Source organism: Vanessa cardui, chromosome 24, assembly GCF_905220365.1.
Source record: "Vanessa cardui chromosome 24, ilVanCard2.1, whole genome shotgun sequence".
Lineage (NCBI taxonomy): Eukaryota > Metazoa > Arthropoda > Insecta > Lepidoptera > Nymphalidae > Vanessa > Vanessa cardui.
Window position 1 is genome coordinate 10,783,253 of NC_061146.1, and position 12,100 is coordinate 10,795,352.

The window sequence follows — 12,100 nt, forward strand, 5'->3', positions numbered from 1 at the left end:
TATAAAAAATAATTGCCTCTTAATGTATCAAACTGATGTGATACAGATTTAAATTTAACGATTTGTCGACTGTAATGACGGTTAGGGCTTCAAATTAAAATAAGGTAACAACTAAAACCCATTAAAATGACAATCGTAATGAATTAAATAACGGAAAAATAAGAAGTGTTAAGTTACAATGTGCTCTACATCAAATGAAATCTATTTGATTTGCAAGTATTTCAAATCAATCGCTTTGTAAAAAATAATCTTACCAGTTGAACTACGACATTACCCACGCGAAATTTATAAAGTTCAAATTTTCAACCTTCGTTTTATGCCCTCAGGGCTTTGTTCTTTGGACTTTCGTAAAATCTGTTTATAGCAGATGTCTACAGCCTGTCAAATTTCAAGCTTGTAGATATTGTGGTTTCTGAGATGTCGTGATTAATCAGTGATTATTTTTGTACCGACATTTCTCTTAGGCGAGATGGTCCAGTGGTTAGAACACGTGCATCTAAACCGATGATTATGGGCCAAACCTAGGCAAGCACCACTGAATATTCATGTGCCATTACTGAATAATCTGATCCCAATGGAAATAGCCAAAGCACATGTGTTATGGAAAATCAGAAGCAACGACGGTACCACAAACACCCAGACGCAACCTGTTGACTTCCAGGCAGGATATATTAATTAAAATAATTGTATTAACTAACATGACTGTATTTTTTTAAATGTTGAAAAAGAGCAACCACCTCCGTTTCGGAAAGTAGATTCTACTTCACTTAATTGTTAAATGACTTGATGATGATGATGATAATTCAAAAGTGCTTGTAAAAGCCCTCTTGAAAAAAGTTTATTTTGATTTTTTTTTTGCAGGACAACATAAATAACTTTTTCTTCATCAGCGCCCAGAACTCAGCAGCGCACACACTTCTCGACCACAGGTATACATATATGTATAAAACATAATCTGTTTTGTTTGAAATGTTTAAAGCCTCTATTTACAAAATCTAGGTTGTCGATATTAAACGAAGCTTCAATGCCCTAACTTAGTTAATCACGGTTATAACAATATTATCAGCGTACACTGGCCACACGATTCCACTTTAATTTGATAACGCCAGCCGGACGTGTCATCTACTAACTATATTACATTAACATTAAACTTTGTAACTGATTTTGATGGAATTTAATATAAATAGAATTTAAATTAGGTTTCGTGTGTAATGGGGTTCAAATTGGGGTTGATGTTGTTCAACCGAATTCGGTAACGGTACCCAATATTATACCCTTTTTTTAGCTGAAAAAACACATTATGCACTTCCCATACGTGATGAAAAGTAGGGTGTGTGGGACTCTCGACTCTGGGACACCCGGGTCACCGGGTTTACCCACTAAAAAAACAGCGGTACCCTCTCTAAATCTATGGCGTAACTATGGCGAGATACTGAAAACTTTTTGACAGAAAAAATCAGTAAGATTTTACCGGTCCGATTTGGAGTTTAAATCCAGAATCTTAGGATCTGCGGTATATCACCATTCTAACAAGGAGTTAGAAATAACTTAAAACCTTCTGACTGTCTCGCGTTAAGATTGAAAATATAGTTATCATACGCGGATACGTAGGATATTCCTAATTATATTGCTTCCTAGCTAGCCCACTTTTGTTGTTGTTGCGTTGATAGCCTCGGCACACGCTATCTCTATACCAAAATTAAAATTTTAAGAGATTATGTGATTCATTAACAAGGATTTAAACTTTTACATTTATAGTCATAATCTTGGGACGGCATTTCTATTAGGCCCGGTTCATTTAACTATTGAGTAATGAAGCTTGCTATTTAAATAAGCATGCTTTTTATACACCAACAGTCACGTTCATTAGTTGGACAAACGGTTTCTTTTATATGTTGTTGATTTTCTTTAGAAGATGAGCAACTATTGGCGTTAATCGGTCAACAGGTGGTTTTAGGCCACATTTGCTTGAAGATATTTGTACTATAAAACTTAAAATCAATGCGCCATTTTAATGCTGTCTATTTACAAAAAAAAAAAACATGTACATGTGTCATCTATTTCTTATCTGTTATTTAACGAGCCTCAATATGCGTATGGGAAAAAAATCTCTCAATTAATCAATAATCCTCCCAAGAAGTTTGACCTAACAAAAGTCAAATGAAAAGTACACTTACCATCTGTAGGTACCACCCTAGATCTTGCAAGATCAGCCTTATTTCCGACGAGGATGACAGCTCTTCTTGCCGTGTGTCCCGCGGCCCATAGTATTTGTAATCGTCTTTCTGCTTCAGCAAAGCTTGTCCGGTCGGCTGTTGAGTACACCACGCAATAGCCGTGTGCTGTTCCTTCCGACTGTAGAAATGGGATAAAAGTATAAAGTTAAATAAAATAAAGGGGAAAGATGCCCCGAGACGTGTAGTCCTTAGGGGCATCGTACGTCAATCTGACCCTGATCAAGTTCATGCGATAGTATACAGTAGCAATAAACATAATATGAATACTTGGTGCTTCAAGACATGACTTGTATAGCAATAATTATGCCTCATCAACAAACAACAACAACAACAGCCTGTAAATTCCCACTGCTGGGCTAAAGGCCTCCTCTCCCTTTGAGGAGAAGGTTTGGAACATATTCCACCACGCTGTTCCAATGCGGGTTGGTGGAATATACATGTGGCAGAATTTCTATGAAATTTGTCACATGCAGGTTTCCTTACGATGTTTTCCTTCACCGCTTAGTACGAGATGAATTATAAAGACAAATTAAGCACATAAAACAGCGGTGCTAGCCTGGGTTTGAACCCGCAATCATCGGTTAAGATGCACGCGTTCTAACCACTGGGCCATCTCGACTCGTCAAACTGACTAATTTATGAGAGTATTTCTTTTAGTAAAAGCGTCTTCCAAATCATTTTCTCTAAATTGGATTTTTTGAAACCGGTTAAGGATTCACAAAGTCGGAAACAATATTATTATTACATCAAATCTGCTTAAAGGAGAAGGCAACGTTGGAAGTTTGTTTTTAATTTTAAAAACTGTCAACGGCTTAAAAAGAAAATGTCGTGAACCTTGAGAATACCTAATCAAGCTCAGCGGTTTAATGAGAATTTTTAAATTGAAAACGTGTAGATGTTTATTTTTTCGAAGGCCCATTGTCAATTTTATTTTTTTGGATATATTTTTTCAATGAATATTATTTTACACAATTTTCGTCGAGTTATTATAGTAATATATTTGTGTTGTAGTTTGGAAGATGCATTAGTATTTTGTCCAAATTAAATTGTAGTGGTTAGTTATAGTAGTCATCTAAAATCCATTAGTTTTATTAGTAGAGATTTGTACATTCCAGTCTGGATAGGTAGCCCAATAATCATCATATATTTCACCACCAATAAGAAGGAAAGGGCGAGTAAAACCAGTGTAACTACAGGCACAAAGGACATAACATCTTAGTGCTCGCCGTTGACGGCGCATTAGTGTGACGAGACATAGTTAAAGTTTCTTAAAGTACCAGTGTCTATGAGCAGTGGCACCAATTATCACCAATTGGACGATTTGCCAGTCCATTTACCTATATGGCATGAAAAAAATATAACAGCTTCTAACTCTATGATGTTTTTTGTATTTTTACTGTTTATATATTTCATATGACTAATTTATTATTCGATATAATTTTCCGTATAATGGTTGTGTAAGATGGTGACAGTCTTGATAGTGATCAGGACTTAGTTAAAAGAGCTTAGTTAAAACAAGCTTACAATTGCATTATCAGGTGGTGAATCCAGGAATGTGATCTCTGATTCTTCTCCAGCCAGCAGCACGCATACAGACTTCTCTCCCGACTCGTCATCTGAGAATAAAACCATTGTTAGAGTTCATAGTCTTTTTCATTTGTAGAGATTAGGTACTTAGGAGAAATAGAAAAATTGTTTTAATTTTTGACGTTATAGGGTTATACTATGTATACGTACGTAGTCTGATGTATTTCTGACCGATCCTGACTGTAGTAGCTAATCTAGGATGGTTAACCAGTTGAGACCTGATGATGATGATGTTGTCTTGACCGATTTTGGCCCAATCTCAAGAGAGACTATCCAATCAGGTAGGACATATTTTAGTGCACAAGGATGCGTGCAAACACAGGTGCCCTAATCCTTCACTCTTATTATTAGATAAAATAGCAAATTCAACAAAACTGGAACGAGTTCAGGTGCACGACCTCGCTGCGTTACGGCCAACGTCCAGATTCTAGGCTGACTTAAGAATTTTTCGAGACCTAATAAATTATTGTACCTGGGGTTTGAATCAAGGACCTCTGGATCAGCACCCTTATAACGAGCCACTAAATCGTAGAAGTGGCGAGTTATTCCAACATATTATATCGAAAAAAGTGTGCAAAAACAAGGTACAGAACCACCGCCTTTATAGTTCTATCTAAATTCAAATTTAATATATATAATTCAATTCAATTTCTGTCTTTATACCCCAAAAAAATCAACTTCTTTTGTACACTTAATCGGCTCGACTCGAGATTTAATCTAAAAGTTGCAAGCTATTGCAACTATACCAAAGGGATAGTCAAACGGTCAACACCATCTGAAATTCTAACTACATATATTTCCTACCCTTTTTATAAAACTGTCAACCTTTATTCGCATAACATTAATAATACTCCACTAACCCGTTTAGTTAGCAAAGTTGTGCGTATTGGGTACAATATTTCAAACGGGTCCTTACTTGAAACTTTTAGATTACATGGCTTCTAAAGCCGTATAAGCCACAAGTTGGACCCTGGTTTGTTGTGCTATAATTATATAATTATTCAACTATATTAACGTTTATAGAAAACCTTATACCAATTTATCCATTTTCTTTGCATTTCAACGAGCAAAAAATAATAAAATAATCTTTATGAAAGTAAGCTTATAAAAACTGTTATGTGTCGTCATTAAAGTGATGAATTAAATGTAACAAAATCAAAATATACTTTATTCAAGTAGGTAGTTATGAATCGTCATTTTACAATTAAGTGAAGCTAACACCGGTTCGGAAAGTAGATTCTACCGAGAAGAACCGGCAAGAACTCAGTAGTTACTCTTTTTAACATTTAAAAATATAAAGTCAAGTTAGTTAAATACAATTATTATAATTAATATATCCTGCTTGGAAGTCAACAGCTTTTTTATCATCTATAAAATCTTGTATTGAATAACATGCCTTTTTTACAAATGTATTTTTTATAAACGATGTGAATTTACAAAACGGCAACCACCACTAGTTCTATCTACACTTTGTAGTAAATTACTAATCTTTTCAATCATTTAAAATAGAGAATAATAAAGTTAAAATTAAATAATAACCTATACATTTCATTTAAAAGTGATATAACCCCAAGTATCAATCAAACACTAAGATCATAAGTTGTGTTTTGTGTTTTAATAGAGGGCGACGTATTCAGTGTTGCCATCACAAAATATAATTTTAACATGAACGAATAATTGTCGCTCTAATTTTCTAATGTGATGTGGAAAATTAATATCTGTAGAATATTCCGTATCAGTGTTTGTCCGTGCGAAATCGGGGAGGGTCGCTAGTATTAGTAACAAAAACTCGCGGAGTTTCTTTTCACACTAAAACTGTAAATTTTTTTTGTCTAATTTGCGATATTGTCGCGGGGACAAAAAAAAACTTTTGTTGGTTAAGCAAATTTAATTGAGAAAAAAAAAAAATATTTTATAAAATAATCTGATAAACAAAATGATTTTAATTTACATAAAAAATAATCATCAGGGGTGAGGTCGTTGACGGTATGCATCAATAAAAGCCGTGCAACCAAAATAGCGGCAGCAGCAGAAGCAGCAGCACTGGACATGCAGCAATTCCTCCGACGAAGCAGATGCTCGAACTCAGCAACAATTCTCAGCTGAGTCCGCCCAGCAACACCGTAGTACTTCAGAATATACTTTATTTAAAAGTATATATGTATATAAATACATATAAAAAAAAAACTCCCTCAGGAGTGTTTAAATAAATATATATTCGGCAACGCCTGTCAAATAATGCACGTGGCCGGTATTTTACGACGACTGGAATTTAACGAAAAATATGATTAAATATCATTCTAAAAACCACTAATGTGCCTCGATCAAGCAAATATAAATTGTTTTACTTACGGTTTAGTAGCCTAAACCTCTCAAATATATATAATATAATAGCTTGACGACGTAGGTAACCCTCCGTTTACGTAAGTATATAATTCGTGTATAATCTGAAACGAATGCAAAACCAATATACGAAATGTAGAAACAACATATTATATTCCAATATTCCAGAATATTCGCTGAATATACTCACGAATAAAAATGATTATATCGTTTTAAAATACACAAGTGTCGGTATGCGACCGGCGCCTGCACAACGATAGAATGACGACGCAGAAAACGCAGTGTTGCCGTTCCACGAAATTGACAGATAATAAAGACAACAACGATTACGGTTCAAAAAACGAAGTTTTGTTATAAAACCGATAAATGTTTATAAAAATAAATACTATAATTTTAGTAGAAATAAATTATAGAAAAAATAAAATTTTTAGGGTTACAATATTATAAAGATAGAGATAGAAGGCGTTCGTCTCATTACCCAATTTTTTTATTAAGAGTTTTTTCAAACAAGTTAGTTGCTTTTCCAAAAGTAAAAGATTTTTTTTCGTCACACTTACCATTACCCTTACAGTCCCTTACCCTTAACTGTCCGACACAGGAAGCTCTCAGGAGCTGAGATGGCCCAGTGGTTAGAATATGTGCATCTTAACCGATGATTTCGGGTTCATACCCAGGCAAGCACCACTATTTACATATATGTACTTAATTTGTGTTTATAATTCATCTCGTGCTCGGCGGTGAAGGAAACATCATGAGGTGAAGGAAACCTACATGTGTCTACTTTCATCGAAATTCTGCCACATGTGTATTCCACCAACACGTATTGGAACAGCGTGTTGGAATATTTTCCAAACCCTCTCCTTACTGGGAGTGGAGGCCCACCAGTGGGAAAATTACTTTACTTTTATTTTCTTTACAGAAGCTCTATAGATATTTGTTAATTTGTTGAACACTAGACTCATGTAGCATATAATTATAATGCACGATAATTAACGAGTAAATTAATTACATTAATTACGGAATCGAACTCTGCGTGCCACTGGAAGTCGACCAGCCAATATATTAATTACTAAAACTATGCATCCCTAAATAATGAAATTAAATCGTTATGTTACGTTTACCAATTATTTTGCCAATACTTAATATTGCGGTTTTTTGGTTTGAGGAGACGAATGATCTCGTTCAATTTAAGACAAATTCGTGAAAACGTGTCAAGAATGGCTTTGGTTAATGATGCCTAACGGGTAGCTCATTAACTTATCTTTCTATTATGAAGTACATAATATAAATTTATTTTATTAAGTACAGAAAGGTAGATTGGAATGTGTCACCTGATTGTTGGTACCACTTCCCTAATAAGTCCAAAAAAACTAACCGTTTCAATTAACTCGCCCCCAATCATGTGAAGTAAGACATATCCCCTGTTCAAAACAGTAGTATAGTTCAAGTTGAAACAAGTTAAATATCCTCCCGACATCGCACGGGTGCAATATTGATAGGGAATATTCTACAGAATCATATTTACCACATCACATTAAAAACATCTAAAATTATCAGTGTTTCTTTACTATATTATATACAAAAACCTTCCTCTCGAATCACTGTATCTATTTAAAAAAAGCCGCACCAATATCCATTGCGTAATTTTAAAGATCTAAGCACACATATGGACAGACAGCGATAAGTGACTTTGTTTTATAATATGTAATGATATTCATAATGATGATTGTATAAAGGACTTCGATGATAAATCCGTCATGAATGTCTCAACGTATAAAAGGAACCTCAATCAAATTTATGAGTCCGACGAAAAGTTCCAAACAAATGAGTTTTTTAAAGATGCACTTTATTGTTCGAAGTTTTTACGACACATCACCAGACGAGCATTAAGACGTCTGAGTAACTTTTGCCAGACTCAGAAGTTTAGTTTAATTGCCATCCACCATGATCCAGATTCTATTCACGATGAGACATATTCGTGGACTTGTCTTCGGCCTAATTACCCGACTTTGGTCTTTGATCTTTGGTGTAGAAATGACTTCCACGACGCTGGATACGAAATTAAGTTAATGACGTTTGTTTGATAGAAGCTAGAACGAAAGTGAGTTTAATAATTGCTTAATTGAACATCGTAAATATATATGGAAACTAATTTTAATCATGTGACTTCGTTTGCATCTGGCGGTGATAGGTAAGGTTGGGTTAGGTTCGGTTTTTTTACTTCCACGGTAGAATGCGTAAGCGATCACGTGGCGCCCGCCGAAAGACGGAGAGGGTACCGCTGGTTTTTTAGTGGGTAAACCCGGTGGACCTGGGTGTACTAGGCGTCCAGGAAACCGGGGAGTCCCACACACAGGCGGGTGGGGGGCCACCTTCCATCACGTGGGGGAAGCGCGTAACGCGTTTTTCCCGCGAAAAAAAGGTTCGTTTTTTAATTAAAAAAAGTACCCTGATTCTTGACTTGCTTCATAATAATTGTTATCAATTTGTTATGATATCTTCATAAGGGTAATGATTCACGGTTTTAACGTGGATGTTGAACAGATAGACAGATTGAAATAAAACTAGTTTTAACGGATTTATATCGCGTATATTACTTATTTTTATCATCCCAACGTTTCGAGCACTTTACAGCATTTGTGGTCACGGGTAGACTGACACTGGTAGACAACATAATCAGATAGACAGATTTAGAGTATCTGTACCTGTATTAATAATTTCGTGAAGGTCTACGATAGACTCCAACGAAACGTTTCCATAATTTAAGATCATTGAAAAAATATGTTTGTCTTAAGTTACAACATGTAAGCGCGAAATTCATTTAATCGTCAACTTTTGTACTTTTAAATGTTGAAAAACAGTAACTACTGAATATCTTGCCGGTTCTTCTCGGTATGACCTGTGTGCAAAACTGGTGGTAGCTTCATTTCATATAGTGTATTAAATGACGGTTATCTCTTATTTTTTTCAATGTGTAATGGTCTTTACAATTGAATGAAATGAAAACAGAACCTGTTATAAGTTCTGAAATATCTAAAATCTTTTGAATTATCTCGAAGCTTCGCGGGCACTACTTATTAATAATTGATAAATCATGTCGTAAATTTGTCTAGTTTCATTTATCATAGCCGAGTGAATTTCATCTAGTTGATTTATAATATACTGATTGATATCAAAGACAATTTTCAAGTCTTCTTCTATTAAAACCAATGATATTCTAATAAACAGATATTTTTGTGTTTATGTTATATACATACTAAACAACAGGAAAAAGTGTGCCGCGCCGGGGACCGTTTATTTTACATTTCGTTATAAGTGAAAAGGATAGCTTGATAAAAACAATAAGTAAAAGGGGTAACTAGATGTTTTAATTACGCAAAACGTATTACTACGTAAAACGACTAAAGGCAAACGTCTCAATTGGGACGTTTTCTAGTCTTCACTTTTTGCGCGTTAATAACGTATCTGTTTACTAGAACATCATTGATTATATCCTTTTCGAATATTTCAAATTAAAATACAGACAGATATGTTAAAAAAATATTGATATTTTAGCTGTAATAAATTATTAACTACTGAGTTTCTTGTCAACTAGCTGTACCCTTAAAGTTATCTTGAAAAACTCAATTAATTTTGCTCGTTCAGCCTGCTTTTGTAAATATAGTCACTATCATAGATTATTCAAGCTCGACTAATGACATCACGTTAATTTGATGATATTTGATGTTTTCGCTTTTGTCCTTGTGTGGTTTTGTTACTATATATAATCATATTATATATTAAAGCCATTCTCCAAATCATATTGTATCGTTATCATCGTCAAATAAGTTTTATTTAGGTATTATGTTGTAGTAGAACTTCTGAGTCAAACATGATAAAGTGTCTCTTCATTTATCATAAACAGCCTGTAAATTTCCCACTGCTGGGCTAAGGCCTCCTCTCCCTTTGAGGAGAAAATTATTAAGAACATATTTCACCAGGCTGTTCGAATGCGGGTTGTAAGAATGCACATGTCACAGATTTTTTATAAAATAAAACATGCAGGTTTCCTCACGATGTTTTCCTTCACCGCCGAGAACGAGATGAATTATAAACACAATCATTGAATATTCAGTGCTGCTTGCCTGTTTTTTAACCCGTTATCATCGGTTAAGATGCATGCGTTCTAACCACTGGGCCATCTACTCATTTATAATGTATTCATTCTTTATTTTAATTAGAAACCATATACGAATGAACCACCAGTACATAGCTATGAAAGTGATACTGATTCATTTTGCAATTTATTTGATTACGTCATAACATTTCAAGACTAAAAAGTCTATTCTTACCAATACTAGTATCATAGGCATGAAGATATTCTGACGTCATGAACTGCCCCACTAGGCTCGACTTGCCCACACCTGGGCCTCCAAGCACCAGCACTCGATAAGTACTGAGACCAGCAGAAGAATCCCTGTTAAGCAAATTGTATTTTTAAACACATTGATTTTAGGTTTATTTTAATTGTGAAGAAATGGATTTTGAGGGTTGAAGGTTAATAGCTTGAATAGGTCACTGGTATAGGTGTTGTCTAGGTGTGTAAAAATTTAATTTTGACTTTCTTTAATACATGTTTGAAAGAAGAGAATATTCTCGCTTGAAAAAAAGGCATCCCTTAAAACACACCAAGATTGGGACCGCCTGGAGCCTTAGTATATGAAAAATAGGTTATAAACAATCCTAACAAAAACTTTTACTTAAATGTTAATAACATTTTCTAGAAACAACGTCCAGGCTTAACAATTTATGTTATTATACTGATTATAATATAATTGCACTTGTCAAACTCCAGTTTTCCAGGTAAGTGAGTGTAATTATTATGGGTATGAGGATCACCCTTTGAGGTTAGTGGGTGGTGCTCACGTGGGACGTGATTAATGCTCCATAATCATTTGTATAAGAGCAGGAGTGTCACGTCACATCAGACCATCGCTTAATGTAATAAATATTTAACTTAAGGAAAAAGTAACATTTACAAGAAATGTCCCAAAACTTGGTTAAAGAAACTTTGAAGTTTATTCCACAACGCTGCTTTATGCGTGTTGGTGGATAAAAATTTAGCACATGGTAATTCAGTGGTGCTGGCCTGGCTTTGCAACCGTATTCAACGATTAAGGTACATGCATTCTGACCAATGGACCATCTCGGTTCACAGATCGGGATGCTTATTTTAATTGAACGTAAATGTTCCGCTACTGTTTCACACTGGGCCAACTCTCTTCTAAAAGAACTAAATGATATTGTCATTCGTCGTTTGGTCCGGGATTAATTATAAACACATCCTTGGTGGTAGGGCTATGTGGATGCCCGTCAGGGTAGGTTCCACCCACTCATCAGATATTCTACCATCAAACAACAATATTCAGTATTGTTGTGTTCCGGTTTGAAGTGTGAGTGAGCTAGTGTAACTACAACTAAAATAACATCTTAGTTCCCAAGGTTGGTGGCGCATTGTTAATGCAAGGAATATTTAATATTTTTTACAGCGCCATTGTCTATGGGCGCTGGTGATCACTTAGTATCAGGTGGCCCATATGCTCGTCCGCCAACCTACACCATAATTCCTATACGGATCTTGTGACTTTGAATAGGATCTATAAGTATCTCGGTATTTAAGTATTCTAACTATTGGGCTATCTTATTTAGCAAAAACAAAAGAAGGGTTTTTACCTAGACGATGCTAAGGAGCATGGCGCTGAAGCTCTCGTGACAGCCTCCGTGCTGGACGCGCTCGATGCCACTGACGTATTGGATCGTGATCTTCTTGAACGCAACGAATCTCCTCTGTTGACAACTCCTTTACCTAATAAAAATACAATTATGTGAGAAATACTGACATAATGACATTTGAAGAAGTCTATTGTGATTACACTTATTTAACACGGGATATT

The 12,100-nt window shown here is 35.1% G+C and overlaps 1 protein-coding gene across 1 annotated transcript in view; it reads right to left on the reverse strand.

The window, feature by feature from the left end:
- Positions 1–12,100, reverse strand: part of LOC124540322 — a 147,796-nt gene that overhangs the window by 13,232 nt on the left and 122,464 nt on the right. Inside the window, exons 6-9 of the mRNA XM_047117809.1 lie at positions 11,880–12,012; positions 10,499–10,623; positions 3,762–3,853; positions 2,178–2,355 (exon numbers count right to left, since the gene is read on the reverse strand). Coding sequence (XP_046973765.1) covers positions 2,178–2,355; positions 3,762–3,853; positions 10,499–10,623; positions 11,880–12,012 — 528 coding nt within the window. The remainder of the gene's footprint in view (positions 1–2,177; positions 2,356–3,761; positions 3,854–10,498; positions 10,624–11,879; positions 12,013–12,100) is intronic.